Source organism: Periplaneta americana, chromosome 1 (genome assembly GCF_040183065.1).
Source record: "Periplaneta americana isolate PAMFEO1 chromosome 1, P.americana_PAMFEO1_priV1, whole genome shotgun sequence".
Taxonomy (NCBI): domain Eukaryota; kingdom Metazoa; phylum Arthropoda; class Insecta; order Blattodea; family Blattidae; genus Periplaneta; species Periplaneta americana.
The window spans coordinates 130151700-130163977 of NC_091117.1; the positions used below are offsets into that span (position 1 = coordinate 130151700).

Sequence of the window (12278 nt, forward strand, 5' to 3'; positions counted from 1 at the left end):
TTATATCTTTTGTGTTGCTATAAAAATATATTAAACTTCTTTACTATTCATTTTCACTCATCTTTTTTTTTGTAACATTTATGTAATTGGAATGTTAGCATTTCATTACTGTTAGAAATGAATATCTTCAGCAGAGCTGCAATACAGGGATTAGAGGATTATATACCCTCATTAAAAAGACCTTTGCATGTATACAGAAGAATATGCGTCTATCTGACATACTAAAGAGAAAGGAAGTCAAGGTTATGGGGATAATCAACTTGCAACCAGATGTTTGTCAAATAGTCTGTTACATGTCTAGTACTGGTATTTATGTAAATCTTGTTAGAGGAAACATTTTGTGAGATTAAAATGTAATGAGTGTATTCAGTCAGATATTAGCTTATAATATATATATATATATATATATATATATATATATATATATATATAGTGATATTCTTCTCTAAGTTGTTACTATATATGATAGTATCCTATCTATTACAAAGCAAAATTTTATTGTGTTCTATTTCATCAGAAAGTATTATTTCATCCACTGAATTAAGTTAAGGAAGAAAAATAATATAGAAGCTACGTGCCTTCTCGTGTCCTCTCGAAAGATTTTGAGTGATGTGGGTAAATATATATGTGAGCTCCAAACCTTATGACAACTTGTCTCAGTCTGGAGTACAAAATTCGAACTTCGAAAATTATTTAAAAAAATTCGAAATTAGGATGTAACCTACTAAGATACTTGAGAAAGGGGAAATTCTTGACTGATAAACCTATCCTGCATTAAAATTCGCAAACAAGAGCTATTGTTGGAGTTCACATTTCGACAAAGGAAGAAACTATTCTTTGAATATCTGAAATTAACAATATAAATAGACAATTAGACCAAGTTTTGGAGGATAACCCTCCCACTAACCTCAGTACATTCTAAATCTACCTATAACACATGCCAACCCTTGCTAAATTACGAGTAAATTGAACTTAAAAGCAGCTACATGGACATCTTTGAAAGTCAGAATGTTATTAGTGTCACATCACTGTAGAAGATTAAACTCTCTTAATTCCGTTTCAGGGGCAAATTTGTATCATTAGAAGATATTAGCTGTCGTATTAAGACTGGTTGCAAGGACCATCCTCCATGGCCCAAAGGAATTTGTTCAAAATGTCAGCCAAATGCCATCACTCTCAACCGTCAGGTAAGAATGTTAAATCATAAGCTGCTTATGTCATTCACAGTGTAATCAGAAAATATTCTCTCGAACTTTGAATATTGAAATAAACATTTACACAGAAGAATCATAATGTTGCCTCTGATGTCTGTTAAAATACTTTCACTCGCTCTTTTATTTAAATGAGAAAATGAATAAATGAATTTAAAAAAAGGAAAACATTGATTTAGTTCAGCTGTTACACTCTTGCAATATACTCAAATATAACAATGGAACACTACTTTCGTGATCAGCATATTGAAGGAATGTAAAACTCTTCAAGAAAATTAAGGTTTTGAAATTATTTTAGTCTTGGAGAAAGGTAACTACTACTGCTACTACCACCACCACCACCACCACCACCACCACCACCACCACTACTACTACTACTACTACCATCACTACCACTACTACTGCTACTATGGCCTATATTATACTATCAATTTCTGTGTCCCAGAATATGATAAAACTTTTGATCAAATGTAAGATTTTGGATATGTTACACTATGTCAAAGCTTTTATCATATCTTTCATCACAGTTCTAATACTGGATCCACAACAAGTCTATGCATGTTGCAACCACAGTCTAGTATATACAGTCACGAAGCTCAATACTTATAAATATGCAAACATACATAGTTGCTCACCACCAGGATCGCTACTATTGCCTTATCACAGACTCTTTCCCTAGCAGACGATAAAATTTATTGTACTTCCGATATCGTGTTCTTTTGAAAAAATTAACACCTTCCTTCCACTATTGAAATATGAAATACATAAGGTTGATATATTATTTTCATAAAATATGTATTATATTCTATAAACTCACCTTTCTGGATCTTTCGGAAGGATAACTCTAACCTATTTTTCTTACAATTTATAGTACTACAAACGTCTCCATGTCCCATATTATTATTCAAATTATTGTATTTTAGCCATTTACAGTTATTACAATCCATAACGAACATTTTACAGTTTACATAGCTTTTCACAAAAATGCGAAATACAGCACAGTCAGTGCCTTTTCGATCTAGACCAGGCCGTAATGTTTGTTCGGGTTTTCTATTTCAGTGTATGGAGCTCAGTGAAATATATTATATTATAACTTTATTGCGTATCATTGCTAAGCTTTATTTAGTGTAATGTGTCCATAAGTTCCATTTACTTCTTGTTACATAATATGTTGCAGAAATAAAGGCAGGTATTACACATACGAAGAACGTAATTTTCACACCATAAATAATATTAAATCTTAACTCGCAAGTGAATTATGTCTGAAGTGTCTCCTAATCATTGTTTTAAATTTTATTAATGGAATTACACTACATTTTAGAGAATTATGTCTGAAGTGTCTCCTAATCATTGTTTTAAATTTTATTAATGGAATTACACTACACTTTAGAGAAACATATGTTACTGTTTATGCATTCCAACTAATTTATATGGTTGAAACGCCACCCTTTATGATCGGGTTAAGTGAGTTACATGGTCTGCTTTACGACTTGTATTAGATCACGATGGCTGTGGCACAGTCTATTGTTCCTAATACTCACAGCGCTCCAAGCGGCTAGCAACTATCGCGAGAATTGCAAAAAATCATCCCAAGCTTCGTGACTGTACATAGTAGACTGTTGCAACTGTAAAGTGCATATACATGGTTCAGTTTTCCATGCGTTTACACATGCAATCTGGGGAGAATATTGAAAGAATCAAGTTTAAAACGCATGTTCAATTAAGATGCAAGAAGATTTTGTTTACATGGTGCGCCATTTTGTACATCATCTTCACTGCATATATATATATATATATATATATATATTAATATTAAATATCAATCTTGCATGCATTGTTTGAATGTGTAAAGTTGAAAGAAAAGTTGAACTGTGTAGATGCACCTTAAGTGCAGTAATGGTTATTGCATTAAACTAAAGAAGAAATGAAAGAAAAAACGTATTTTGGTTAGAAATTGGGTAGGGAGAAAAGATACAAAAATAATTCATAAAACTCTACTGAGAGAACTTCAGTGAGAAAATGTGAAATCCTATGTTAAGTATTACTTAATACTGGTAATGGATGATGATTTAACACACAGTCATTAAAAATGAAAAAAACTTGCAGCCTTCAAATTAACACTTTCAAATTACTAGTGAAATGTTGAATTCTCCATCTTTTGAGTTCACTAATATAATCAGAACACCTGGAATACCATGTAATGTAGCCTACTTGGATATATAACAAATTGAAATTAAAAAAAAAAATCCGAAAAAAAAATTTCAGAATATGAAATTTGCTATAAAACGACGTAATAGTAATAATTCGCGAATGTGTTCTTATTTTGCTATCAGAACTCTATTTCACGATTTGTCGCGATTGTTTTATCCACATATTATTAATCATAATCTCTTAATTCGTAAAGATTAGTAAAAATCTATTGTATGTCTATTATGTCGTGCTTTTCGTGATCTACATAAATACCCGGCCCGGCTCATTGCTCAAATCCTCAGAATGAAAGTTCAGAACCTCACACACATTCTCTTCATCAATATGGCAGTCTCGTGCCATGTCCACTAACTCTCCCATTGCACCAGTGATGTAACTGTCCACTTCATTTTCTGGAACCTTTACAGTATAGGCCACAGTTTCCTGCATACACCATTTATACATTTAGGAGTGATAACATTCGATGCATCTCTAATTGCATTCGAATGTTAAACTGTTGCCAGAAAGACTTGATGGTAAGGTTGTCACTCGAATCACATCTAGTTATACTTAACTTGGTTGATGATCGAGCAGTTTTCGGAATTGATTCCAAATTGTCACAAATACTTCTTACAGTTGGTTCACAAAGTCTCAAAGCACACTGAATAACATTAATCACATAGTATTGCTTCCACAAAGAATTAGATGGCACCACTAGGATTCAAATATGAATTGCATATATTCAAAAACACGGATAATGAATCCGTGTATAACAGGGTCTACCTGTATATTTTTATTTTTAATAATTAAGTCTAATTCAAGAAAATAAACTGTAAAGTATACCATTGTCAATATACACTCTTTGAACTGATATGATCATTTTGGACACAGTTGTGTACACTTCATTTTATACATGTTCACGTAAAATAGCAGTCGATTTTAGTTATTTTGTAGAGTGTATATTGAGAAATTATGTGCCATTTACATTGCACTGATTTTTTTCGTGACACTTCGCAACATTCTTGTGTTCTTTGGTCTGAAAGAGGTTACCGTATATTTAATGTAAATATTTCTAAAGAAATTAACGAGTACTGTAATAGATTAATATCTAAGACTTGAAGAGAGATATTTACAGTGATGATAATAATCTACTAAAAAACGGATTTTTTTAACAGAGCTAAAGAATAACCAGTCCTTTATGATGTGTTTTTATTTGGAAGAGCTTTTTTTCTGCACGAAGTGATGTTTATGTTAGATTTTAAAACATTTTCTCCTCATTTAAATACACCTGTCTGTTTTAATGACCTTTGAAATATTCAATCAGTTGATGCTCTCATTTTACAGGGCACATGTCTAATCAAACTTGTTTGACAAAGACACTGTAGATGCAGACCAGACAAGTTACAAATGCTGGTTTACAAATTCTGTACTGTCAAATTTGAAAATAAGTGTAACCTTTTGAAAACAGATCAGTGTTTGTATGAGTTTTTCCTTCTTTTTATGGCAATGCAGCTTGAGTCTCTGTTGTAACAAATGTTTTATGAAGATAGGAAATACGTGAAGTCTGCAATTTGGTACGTAAACTGCGGTATTTCCTACATCGGGTTGTGTACAGTTCATTTATGTTCGAACTATCATCATCAAAATTACCAGTAATGAAATTTCTGACTACAGTAAAAAATAATAATTTTAATTTATAGGTGTATCGCCATGTGGATAACGTCATGTTTGAAAATGCACACCTAGTAGAACGATTCCTTAACTACTGGCGCAGTACTGGACACCAACGTATTGGGTTTCTATATGGCAGATATGAGATACATGCAGACGTACCTCTTGGTATTAGAGCAACTGTGGCTGCTATATATGAACCACCTCAGGTAATTAGTAGTCTTGTTATTATTGTTAACAGCTTACAGAATATCCACAGGGATATGTTCGACTGTTAATAGTAGGGCCCGGAAGTTCATGCCCTAAAAAACTATGAAATATGCATGCAAATATGCTCTTAAAAACTTCAAAATATGCCAATAAATATGCACTATTAAATTAAAAGAATTAATATCTTTTGGCAGTAGACAAGACGAGTTAGTATTAATAATAATAAACTTACATTATTCCTTTGAGGTTGAAGCAGAAGTGCTCCCGCTGCCAGTGTCGACTGATGAATTGCAGTTCACAACCATCACTTTGCACAAATTTTCAACTGAAAAACTTCGTTTGTTGTCTCGTAGAACACTTTTGTAACGTGAAAAACTTCTGTCCACGTCACAAGATGTTATTGGGCATATTTAAATGATGTTAACTGCTCCACAGAAAGAGGCAAGTCTCTTGGTGTGACAGACGGTTTTCCTTCGAGGATGTCTCGAATATCGCAGGTCTGTTTATAACCAGGATTTTTTGAAATTATATAATTCACTTTCTCTTTCACTTTTTGTCCTATACTACCAGGAACAGAACTTAGATTGCATATTGTTTTTTCAAAAACAGTAAGTGATTCATTTAAGGGGGCACTCAACTATATTTTGGAACTTTTTTCCTATTTGACCAATCTTTTTCAAATTTGGAGAAAAAGTTTAATATACACATGGAAAGTAACATGCAAAATCTCAGCTCATTAGATCCAATGCTTTTCAAAATAAAAAATATTTCAGTTTTTAATCAATCATTAATTGAAATATCACTTTTAATTATCATTTTTTATTTTTTGGCTTTGTGCATTTGACTGTGACTTCTCAATGAATAGGGGAAGAATTCTGCGTATTGATTTAGTTCTGTCACGTAAATTAGTGTAGAAATTTAATTTTTCATTTCTATGACACTTTTTCTCCAATTTTTAAGTTGAGTGTCCCCTTAAGAGAGATCCTACAGCTTCCAGTGACGTTATGGCTGTTGGTAAGAAAGAAAAATGGGCAGATATGAAAGCAAGATTCTCTTCTAACCCAGTGCCTGACAATATTTTGGACTGTTTCTATTGATGTAGCATCATTTGAGTCCAATGAATTAACAACTCGTTGACTATTGATATGTGCCAAGCATAATACGAAGCTGCAGATGAAAAAATAAAATAAAAACCGTAAAACTCGTTAAAATATGCCATATATGCACTAAAATATTGAAATATTTATAATATTTAAATATTTAAATATTTATAAAAATCATGAAAATATGCAGTTATATGCACCATAAAATTATGTTCAAATAACTGAAAATTCCATAATTCGTGCACATAATGTATGAGCATACATTTTTAACCCCTAAGAAAAAATATGCAAATGCATGAACTTCCGGGCCCTAGTTATTAGTTAATGGCATTTATGATAATGTGGTATTGCTTGTGAATTTTCAGTGTTTCTACTTCAGTATAAATTTTCTATATGACATGTTATTCTTCAGAACTTTAACCCTAGCTACTTAGCTTCTTGTTTTCAACATTTGTCCTCATATCACGAAATAGATACTCGCTCACAACACCATATCACACTCTCCAATTCTAAACACACAACATCCTTTTGCTCTTCATCTTTCACCATCTCTGCAGCTCATCTCTGGAACTCTCTACCACAATATGCCAGAGACTGTCGGACATTGTCTAGTTTAAAAAATAAACTAAAATTGCATTTTTCAATTCAGATTCCTTTCAATTATAACCCCTTTTCTCTGCAATAATTTTGTGAAAAAATATATATTTCTTTTCCTTTCTTTCTCCTTTTTTGTTCTCTTAATCACCAGATGAATTTATTACCATACCCTTTTTATTGTGGATTTTATTTAATTTTCGTATTTCTTTTCTTCTTTTTTATTATTATTTTATTACATTCCATTTTGTTATATTCTTCCTTAGGTTTTCCATATCAACTATTTGTACTAAATGAGTTGCTTTTGCTATATTCCAATGTATTTTACTTTCTTTTTTCTATTATGGTATTATTTTCATGTTGTTTAGTGTCGATTTTGTTATGCTATTATTATTATTTTTTTGTCATATGTTAGTATTCTGTTCTTTAACTTTTTGTTAAATTTTCACTGCTTATATACTTTGTGACCTGATAGTGTGTAAGAGAAGGCCCTATGGCCTTAACTCTGCCAGTATAAATAAATTATTATTATTATTATTATTATTATTATTATTATTATTATTATTATTATTATTATTATTATTATTATTATTATTATGTTGTTGTTGTTTTGTAATGCCAGGCGTTTGACAATAAAGTCATTTGACCTCTTGCACTCCAATATTTTTCAAAGATATTATCATGGCCAGCCAATGAAGCACAGATTTTGAGGTGTTCCGAATCCATTTCTTGGTTTGAGTTGCACAATGGGCAGTTAGGGGACTGATATATTCCAATTCTGTGCAGGTGTTTGGCCAAACAATCATGGCCTGTTGCCAATCTATATGCACCCACAGACGATTTTCGTGGTAAATCGGGAATTAACTGTGGATTTTGATGCAAAGAGTTCCATTTTTTCCCTTGGGATTGTGTTATCAAATTTTGTTTGTTGAAGTCTAAGTATGTAGATTTAATAAATCTTTTCACAGCGTAATACGTAGGTATAGTAACAGGTCTGTAAATAGCAGTGCTGCCCTTCTTTGCTAAAGCATCCGCATTCTCGTTTCCCAAGATTCCACAATGGGATGTATCCATTGGAATACAATTCTTTTATTGAGTGATATTAATTGAGAGAGCATTTTAGTTATTTCTGCTGTTTGAGATGAAGGTGTGTGTTTAGAGACTATTGTTAGAATAGCTGCTTTGGAGTCTGACAATATAACTGCATTTTTAAATTTATTGATGTGGCATAGAAGATTCCTGAGACTTTCACTTATTGCAATGATTTCTCCATCAAAACTTGTTGTTCCATACCCAAGAGATCTATAAAGTGAGAAGAGACATCACATAACACCTGCACCGGCACCTTGTTCTCTGGACATCAAGGCTCCGTCAGTGTATAAATGAAGCCAGTTTTGTGGAGGGTACCTAATATTAATTGTCTCTAAAGACAATTGTTTTAGTATTTCAGTGTTTACTTCTGATTTTGGTATTTCTTCTGTTAAATTTAGATTATATTCTATATTTAATAGAGTTAAAGGGTTTGGTTTAATTTGTAGGTTTTCTTTTAAATTCGGGATATTGATTTTTTAATTCTTGAACAATGGATATGAAACTTTTTTGAGTTTTCAATCTACAGAGAGGACTGTATGAATGCCAATTGTTTCCTGGTAATCTAATAAGTTTTTCATATTGAATCAGTGCTTTTTCTTCTCTTGTCATTTTGATGCTGTTAATATTAGTGAGGAATCTCATAGAATCTATTTCGTTTATGAAAGGTGAAGTAATTAAAATTTCTCCGCAGTATGTCAGCACTGGCTGTATAAACATTTTGTATGTAGTGTTCAAAGTATTCCTACAGCATCCCCATTTCTTTCCTGCTAGTCTTTTTAGAAGGGAGAATCTTTTACGAGCTTTTTCAGAAATGTATTTCAAATGGTTGCTCCATGTTAACTTACTATCGAAAATAACTCCAAGATATTTGGATTCATAAGTCCTAGGAAGGTGTTGGCCATTGTATTGGATATTGAATTCTCTTTCTTTTTTACCAAGTGAAAATATTTGGTAGTTACTTTTGCTTAAATTGAGTGTCATAAAATTTGATGTATTCCATTCATGTAGTTGATTTAGAGCTTTAAAAGCAGAATTTTGAATTTTGTCTCTATGTCTGTAAGATCCGGAAGTCCACAAAACTATATCATCTGCAAATAGTGCTGTTTTCATGTTTGATTCCTCTAATAGGGAGGGTAAGTCATTTATATAAATATTGAATAAAGTTGTGCTGAGGACAGCGCCCTGAGGTAGACCTCGATATGTTTGTCTGTAACTAGAAAGTGAGTTATTGGATTTAGTGGCAATGAATCTTTGACTAAGGAATTCTGATATCCATTTGAACATATTGCTGGAGATACCTAATTTCTGGAGTTTTAGTAATAATTTATTTCTCCAAACAGTCATATGCTAACTGAAAGTCAATAAATATTGCCAAGGTACCTTCTTTCTTGTTAAAACTATCTTTTATTTCTTGGCCAAGGCGTATGACTTGTTCATTGGTAGAGTGTAGTTGTCGAAAGCCGGCTTGTCTTGGTGATAAAAGATTTTGGGATTCTAAATACCAAGTTAATCTGTTGGAGATCATAGACTCCATGGTTTTTGCTATCATGCTTAACAGTGCTATTGGTCGATAACTATTAACATTATTATTATGTTATTTCATTTTATGAACTTCATCATATCTAAATTGTTGTGGTTATATTATTCTTGTCCTTATATGTGATAATCTGCGTATTTTGATATGTAAGGAAATATTACTGCTTATCTCATTATGTTTCAAACTGAAAGACTGACAAGTACTAATGCATATAATATATATATCTTTGTTCGTGGTATTACCTATATTTATGCTGTTATGTTTTAATTAAACATAAGATTGTATTCTTAATATTGTAGTTGTAATCCCCTGGTAGAGGGGAAGAGAAGGCCTGATGGGCTTATCTCTACCAAGTTAAGTAAATAAATAAAATAAATAAGAGCCTTGATCATGAATTTATTGTATAATAATTGTCTACAGGAAAGTACACGGGATTCCATTACACTTCTCCCAGATGAAAAAGAGAGTCTAGTACAGGAATTGGCACAGAAACTTGGACTCTGTCGTGTTGGATGGATCTTCACTGATTTGGTAGCTGATGATGTTAAGAAGGGAACTGTAAGTAAAGAATTAAATGGTTTTGCTAAAGAGAAAACTTCATAAACATAGGCTATGATTTGGACAAAATAATACTTACCTGACTTCGAAAAAATTTTAAATTTTATAATGATTTTATAAACAAATAAACAAACATACAGACAAACAAACAAGTAAATGATTAAATAAATAAATAAGTAATGTATTAATTTGTGTACAGAATACATTCATTCTGCTTGAGAAGTAATAATGTGTATAAAATAAAGTAAATAAATAGCAAGGATTTAGTTTTGTAACAACACTAAAATTAAGTGATAGCTATAGAAATATGTGTGTATTTTCGTGCTATAAAAGTTTTTCACAACTGTTTTGAGTTATATTGAGAAAACATTAATTTTACACTATGCATAGCAATTAAGAAGGTTTAATTTAATTACACTGTTAATCATGTAAATGTTGACATAATTTTCTTTTCAATTTTTCGTTTTGAAATTTGTATATTTTCTTACAGGTGAAACATGTCCGAAACATTGAGAGTCACTTCTTATCAGCAGAAGAATGTATTATGGCAGGTTACTTTCAAAACAAGCAGCCTAATCCTTGTCGTTTTTCACCTGTTGGATATTTTGGTTCCAAATTTGTTACAGTCTGTGTAACAGGTAATTGCATATAATTCATCATCTTGCTTCATTCAGCTTCTAACATAGAACTCTTGCACTTCACATTTACAAATTGAAATCACTTATTTTTATTAGTTGACAGTTTATTGTTGATTAATTTTTAAGTAATGTATTACTGTAGAATTCCTCGTATCCAGCAACTGTGGGACAAAGCCAGTGCCAGATAATTGGAAAATACGTTTATAGGTTATGTAAAGACATACTCTACTGCACAAACATTTTTTTTTTCCATAGATATTTAAAAATAAAGTTTTGAAATATGTACAATGTTTATTTTTAGTACTGAATACAGTAATGTACATTCACCAGTTCATAATAATTATTTGTAATACATAATAGCATAAAAAATATTAAATATTTCTGTAACTTTATGGCAATTTTAAATAGCAGCCACATGACATGGAGAGCAGTATAGCCAACATTGCAGCTATGAAGACGAAGTAGCACTTGATGATTTGAACCTCTTTAACATACCTGTAATCCCTGCTTGTTTATATATACAATCTATCACTCGAAACTTTCACGTGCTGTAGGATCAGAGAATTTCACACTTTCCTATTTAGACTCATCCAACACCTCTTTGAAATAGGCGAGTTCAAGTGGTATTGTTTGCGAAGCCCAGGTAACAGCTTACCGATCCTATTCGATCTACTCCAAGGACATAACAGGGTTTTCTGTCTATATTTTCACGTGTGAACAATGTAAATAGTAAACAATATGCAGTGAAAACCACTCACATCTTCCTCCGACTCTTTCCTTTTGGCCTAGCAAAAATTGCCGTTGTTTTGGTATTGCCGGTTATTTGGGTGCCGTGTACGAGGGATTTTACAGTAATTTGTTTACAGCATACATTCATTCCACTTGAGATGTAATAATGTGTATTTTCTTATCTCACTCTGTTTATTTCATTACTTTCAAAGTCACATTTCACAGTTGTAAAAATGACAGTAGTTCTTGATATACCGTATAACTTATAAATTATGTAATATATATTTATTTTTAATTAACAAAATAGTGCTCTTTTCCTTTAAAATGTTACTCACTCAAATGAAATGCACTAAAATGACACTGTTTTTAATTTTTTTCTTCTTTTTATCCATTTAATAAATTTCTTTTTCATTATTCAAGTTATGAAGTGGGGATATTGTAATGCTGCAAAATATTTATTTAGGTATTATCATTGAAATACACGTCACAGTCTAATACATACAGTCGCACAACTTCAACACTTTTTTTTGCCAACATTCGCGACACTAGCGCCCAAGCGGCAGGCAAGGCACTGGTCATAGGGTTGATACAGCCAGCACGTGCTTTAAAGGGATGCGAGATGGTTATAATAACATTTTAATCATGCGTCGGAATAAAGGCAATGTGTGCAATGACGAAAATTGCAATAACGAGCTTAAATCTCCGAATTTGTCGTTCTTCAGATTCCCTAAAGACCAAGAGAAAATCA

General features: G+C 31.9%; 1 protein-coding gene across 1 annotated transcript in view; it reads left to right on the forward strand.

The window, feature by feature from the left end:
* The window catches only part of Npl4 (nuclear protein localization 4), a 129216-nt gene that overhangs the window by 16792 nt on the left and 100146 nt on the right, over nucleotides 1-12278 (forward strand). The window contains exons 5-8 of the mRNA XM_069827327.1: nucleotides 1064-1187; nucleotides 5099-5278; nucleotides 10026-10163; nucleotides 10654-10801. Coding sequence (XP_069683428.1) covers nucleotides 1064-1187; nucleotides 5099-5278; nucleotides 10026-10163; nucleotides 10654-10801 — 590 coding nt within the window. The remainder of the gene's footprint in view (nucleotides 1-1063; nucleotides 1188-5098; nucleotides 5279-10025; nucleotides 10164-10653; nucleotides 10802-12278) is intronic.